This window comes from Salvia splendens, chromosome 8, assembly GCF_004379255.2.
Source record: "Salvia splendens isolate huo1 chromosome 8, SspV2, whole genome shotgun sequence".
In the NCBI taxonomy this organism is placed as follows: domain Eukaryota; kingdom Viridiplantae; phylum Streptophyta; class Magnoliopsida; order Lamiales; family Lamiaceae; genus Salvia; species Salvia splendens.
The window spans coordinates 3094669-3100668 of record NC_056039.1 but is presented as its reverse complement, the minus strand read 5'-3'; the positions used below and the strand labels follow the sequence as shown (position 1 = coordinate 3100668).

The window sequence follows — 6000 nt, the reverse complement described above, 5'->3', positions numbered from 1 at the left end:
CAGTGAAGGGTCCATCACGGTTGTGGTATATTGACAACATCGCTGATATCATGTACGCATGTATTATCATGCACAACATGATCGTCGAAGATGAAGGTCCATCACTGACTGATTGGGCCAATGATGATGTTGATGCTGTCGGTCCAAGCCACAACGTGGCCACCGCCAATGTACGTTTGGGATACCCCATGAAGAGACCGATCGAGTCCGTGCAATTGCCGACACGCGCCAACGACAAGCCCATATTCGACTCCAGAACGATATTATTGAAGAGATATGAACGCGGAGGGGTAGTCGTTGATATTTAGAATGTAATTTGTTTAGACTTTTTTTATTGAAATAGTAATTTTTTATTTTTTTTATTTAATGAAATGTATTTTTTATTTTTTTATTTAATTCCGTAAATTGTTTAATTTGGTGAATTTGTGAATTTTTATTATTGTGGGATGTGTGTCGGGATGTCATTGGGGAAGTCCGTCATTGTGCAGTGGGATATCCTTATGACGTGGCAGTGAAGTGATATGTCCTTATGACGTGACATGAGGTGTTTTTGGGAAGTCCGTCGGGACGTCACCTCCGTCCCACTGTGGATGATCTTAGCACTATTTAACTCTTCATTCCCCTAATTAACTAGCACTATTTAGCTCTCTCTCTCTCTCTCTCTCATGTTTTTGTAGGATTATTCCACTTCTCGTTGCTCTCACATTCCCTTCTCGTGCTTCTCTCTCTAAACCGGATTGGTAAAGTTAGGGCTTTCTGCAATGGGTTGAGACTTGGGAGACTTTCTATATTCGCGGAAAGTTTTCTCTGTAAAGGGTAATTTTTTTTTGCCATGTTTACTCTTTGCTTTATAGTTTGTTCCATTCGGTTCCTTAGCTGCGGTGCTTTTTTCATTTTCTCTCTCACTCTATCGATGTTTGAAGGCAGATTTTAGATGCTATTCATGGATTTGGGTTTAATCTTTTCTTCTTCATTGAATTTTGTTCAGGATGTTTTGTTTTTGATTGTTGTTTTCCATCGTTTGCTAATTGAATTTTGTTGGAAAATGCTAGTGACTGAACTGCTCCCTTTTCCAACTAATTTTTTGCCTATATTTCTCTTATTTATTTAAATTAGTGTTTTTGGGTGAAATTTGGGGAAAATGAAGTGAATTTGTGTTTTTTGGGTGAAATTTTCATAATATTAAGTGGACTAATTTGTATGATATTGCTGTGAAGAAATTTTGAAGAAGGGCTCACTTCAATTTATAATCGTGAATCTGATTAATCTCTAGATCTCATATTTGATTGGTGAATTTCGTGTTGAAGTTGTTGTAGTACAGAAGAAACTGGTTTAAAATGAAGAAACTGGTTTCAATTAAAAGAAAGTCAACTTTGCTGAAGTTACTTATTTCTTACCTGTGTGCAGATTAGAAGTTGGAATTTTGTTAATTAGCAGTATGAGAAAATATATGCAAAGCAGAAACTCGGGGAATTCCTAACTCAATTCTAAAAAATCTGATTATGATCGAGTGAATTAAAAATGATCATGAAAACAAACATGTTATAATCTTGGGGATGAGTTTTGATGCTTGTAATACAATTTGCTTAAGCCTTGTCATAAAATGAAAATATGGAGAAGCTTAATAGGGTATGGAAGGGAAACAGTTTTTTGCTTTAGTAGTAATTTCATTATAAATGTTTGAAGTTCTATATCTGAATCATATTTGTATTGTTTTTGACTCCTTGTTATGACTTCTCTTATTTTAGTTTGGAGTGGAAATGCATCTCATAATTTTCCTATGTTTATCGAGTATAAGGAGAAGTTCTGTATTGTCAAATCTCTTCTCCAGTGATCTGAAAGTGTTTGAATGTGTCAACTTGTATCTTTCACAAAGGATTATAGTAAAGAGTGACAAAATGCTTGTAAATTTATAGTATTAGCTTCCACAAAGCTAAAATACTTGTATCTGGTGATGAATATATGATTAAAATGATTATTCACTGTGCTCTCTGTGTTCACACTTTCCAACTACTTTAAAAAAAGATGTTGAAAAAGTTGGTCTATTACTTCGTGCTAAAATTCGTTAATCTTTTTGACTCTCTCAATCTTGATAATTGTAGTTAGATGCTAGTACTTCCATTGATGCTGTCTTTGCTCTTTTTGTGCAAATATCCAGATGCTTTATCTGAGGTTTTGTTGTACTCTCTGCAGTACTCTTTCAGTTTGATCATCACAACCAATTTATTGACGCGTTTTAACTCTGACTTTCATGCATCATTCTCTTAACTTGTGGTTCGGTGGCATTTGAGAGTTAATTTTCTATATACTAATCTGTTTTTTTTTCTTTTCTACCAGGTTCCTGAATGTTGAGGAGGATCCTTTGTTTACAGTGGAAATCAATGTCTAGCAGATCAAGTTTACCTCATTTTCTGATATAATACTCACATCCCACTTCTGAGAGGCAGGAAAAGAATGGATAGATCGGATACATCAGGTTTTGTAAGCGGCGGAGGTAGTTTGTATGGGTTCGTTTCCCCTGTTTTCTTCATTTTAATGTATGGATTTTAGAAATTTATTCGATAGCATTCTTTGGCTAGTAGCTAATTCATCTCTTACAAGAATTTAGCATAGGAATTTGAGTGGGAGCTTGAAAAGAGTATAAAATAAAAATGCATCCCTCTGTCTCAAGAGACTTTACAAGGGTTAGTAATGCTGGAGATACTACTTTAAGGTTGGACGGGTTTGGATACGGGGCACGTGAGACTGTCACGATAGGTAATAGTCAAACCAGCAATGGTGTTCACGTTAATGCTCCAGATGATGGATGCAAGTTAGTTCTAGGATTGGGCCCAACACCAAGTGCTTATTCTGATGAGTATTCGCCTACCGGAGGTAACAAATCTGGTGAAATGCTTAGCCAGAGCCTCTCCTTTCAACGTGATCTGATGTTGAAACTAGGTCTGTGCAGTGGTCCTGATGCAGTTAAGAATATACTTGAGTTCTCGGCATCCAACCACAGCCATCGTGATACAATGCATCTTATACCTTCAGACAGCAACAGGTTTGCGGTTCCAATTGTTGATGAGGGCTCTACTTCAGCCAAGAAATCCGGGGGTTACATGACCCAACTAATTTTGGCACCAAGAGTTGATAATACCGAGATTTTGCAGTCAACGAATAATTCGTTGGAGCATGGTGCTCAATCTCACCACCAAACTTCTCAGATGACATCTGAGCCTTCGGGTATTTCGAGTTACTCCTTGAGTGCGATATCCGAGCCAGGGAATGCTGCTGTGTCGTCGAATAGCAGAGGCGGTAATATGAATAGATGCAAGTTTAGTGGATGTACGAAAGGCGCAAGAGGAGCAACGGGGTTGTGCATAGGACACGGGGGCGGGCAGAGATGCCAGAAGCCCGGGTGTAACAAAGGCGCAGAGAGCAGGACGGCCTACTGCAAAGCCCATGGTGGTGGGAGAAGGTGTGAGCATCTCGGCTGCACTAAAAGCGCTGAGGGAAACACAGATCACTGCATTGCACATGGTGGAGGGAGACGCTGCTCGCATCCGGGAGGGTGCACAAAGGCAGCTCGTGGGAAGTCTGGTCTTTGCATCCGACACGGTGGGGGGAAGAGGTGTAAGATCGAAGGCTGTGCGCGTAGCGCTGAGGGTAAGGTCGGTCTGTGCATCTCTCACGGGGGTGGGCGACGCTGTCATTTCCTCGGCTGTGGAAAGGGTGCTCAGGGAAGTACCGCGTTCTGTAAAGCGCACGGTGGTGGGAAGCGGTGCGTGTTTGCAGGCTGCAACAAGGGCGCGGAGGGGAACACGCCCCTCTGCAAAGGGCACGGAGGTGGGAAGCGCTGTATGTTTGATGGTGGCGCGATATGCCCTAAGAGCGTGCACGGGGGCACGAATTTCTGCGTGGTACATGGTGGAGGGAAGAGGTGCGCGGTTGCAGGGTGCACCAGGAGCGCCCGTGGCCGGACAGATTGTTGCGTGAAGCACGGTGGCGGGAAGCGGTGCAAGTTCGAAAACTGTGACAAGAGTGCGCAGGGCAGTACCGACTTCTGCAAGGCTCACGGTGGCGGGAAGCGCTGCAGCTGGGGAGATGGGAAGTGCGAGAAGTTCGCGAGGGGGAGGAGCGGCCTCTGTGCTGCGCACACGAGCCTGAGCATGAGCATGCTCAAGACGAACAGCGGAGGGATGCTCGGCCCGGGGCTGTTCCACGGCTTGGTGCATGCGAGCGGGAGCAAGTTCGATAAGTCGTGCTCGTCGTCTGGCGTGAGCGTCCTCTCAGACTCGCTTGAGAAGACGGAGAAGCGACAGCCGCTGATCCCGCCACAGGTGTTGGTTCCTTTGTCGATGAAGGCAAAGCCAGCGGAGCAGCCGGAGAGGAGCAGCGGCGGCGGGAGGAGCGTAGATTTGGTTGGGCCGGAGGGGAGAGTTCACGGCGGTGGACTACTCTCCTTGCTAGGAGGAAATCTAAGTAATGCAATCTAGTTGTAAATTGTTGTGTAAATGCTTCACCAACATTAACTTGATCATGGGAGTTATTGTGTTGTAATATAGTTAAATGTTTAATAAAGTTCTAATTATATATGCTGCATAGATATGTATGCATAGGCAATTGAGTGTGACCAAATGTTTGATTTAATGTATCCTATTTTACTAAAATAAGTAGACTTTACCAAAATGATATTTTGCTATGCAATGGGAGGGGCAATGTTTTCCTTATAAATGAACTATTTTGACTTATGAAGGATTTGGGCACAAGAATTAAGGTTTGGTTATTAAAATCAAAATAAATATTACGTACATTAAATAATAAAGAAACTGTATACATGCTGATACGTGATGAATCAGAATTTGTATGTAATATATTTTTCGTTAAAATATAAACTTGGGTCTTTTAAAAATCGTCAAAGTACTGGAGAATGTTGTTTAAGCTTTTTTACAAAATTAAATTTGATTCCATGTTAATTAGTTATTATAAATAATAATAATAACCCATTTAGCTTTATATGCATTTAGCATATGTTGCTCATAAATCATATCCGATCATCATAAATCCTATTTTTCCAATTTAATTAGGCTACATAAAAAGCTTCAAATCGAATTTATTGGCACCACCACAAAAATACAAAAAGAATAGAAAAAACCACTCAAGAAAAGAAAAGAAAAAAGAAGCAATATCATCATCGATCGCCTAAACATTATATTTGTAACCCATCATTTGCATAAAGTTAAATGTAAGCCTCTCATATTCCATTATTGGAGATTGCTCAAGACACAATAATAATAAAGCATTATTGATGAAATGAATAGGCATTAAGCTAGTAGTTAGGCAAAAAGGATAAAGATGATGAATTGTTTTGCCACTATCTATATAAAGTGGATTTTCACTTAGAGAAGTGACACTACCATATGTATATATGATATACCACTCTCCTCTCACATCACATTCAATTTATGTCATTTCAATTCTAATACGCCTCTTGAGAGATTGAGATATTGATAACAACTCCTCTCCAATTTCGTAAATTTCACATTTGTTTATTTTATTTGTTATAATTAAATATCTTAGGCACAAAAATGTACAATGGTCGAATGCCCACATGCACTCTTTCACTTTCAAATAACTTAACATTGTTATAAATATTTATAGCTATATTTAATTTGTAATATTGTGTTAGTGGATTATTTGTGGTGTTGTACCTTTCGTTGGGAGGGTTGTTAGTGCCCATGAGATTACGTTGGAAAGTCATGATGCTATTCATCACTACACTCTTTCAATTACAACTTTTTTTTTTAATCTGGCTTAGATATTGACGCCAATGTCCCGCAAGAATGATCGAACTATGAGAGAATTCAAAGAAATCCTAATCCTTGAAAAATAGTTTCCTCACTACTTATACAAGCTCCAGAAACCCTAAACAACTGAAAGGGAAAAGTAGAATATACGAAATAACAAAATAGAATCCAAAAAAAATAGTAAAATGACATTTTTGCCCCTAAAACGACA

At 39.7% G+C, this 6000-nt stretch overlaps 1 protein-coding gene across 1 annotated transcript; it reads left to right on the top strand.

Annotated features, from left to right (window-relative positions):
- Window positions 1-652: 652 nt before the first annotated feature.
- On the top strand, window positions 653-4605 carry LOC121744773 (loricrin-like). Its single transcript, XM_042138409.1, has 2 exons — window positions 653-816; window positions 2338-4605. The coding sequence occupies exon 2, from the start codon at window positions 2652-2654 to the stop codon at window positions 4476-4478; it is 1827 nt and encodes a 608-aa protein (XP_041994343.1). The 5' UTR covers window positions 653-816; window positions 2338-2651; the 3' UTR covers window positions 4479-4605.
- Window positions 4606-6000: the final 1395 nt, after the last annotated feature.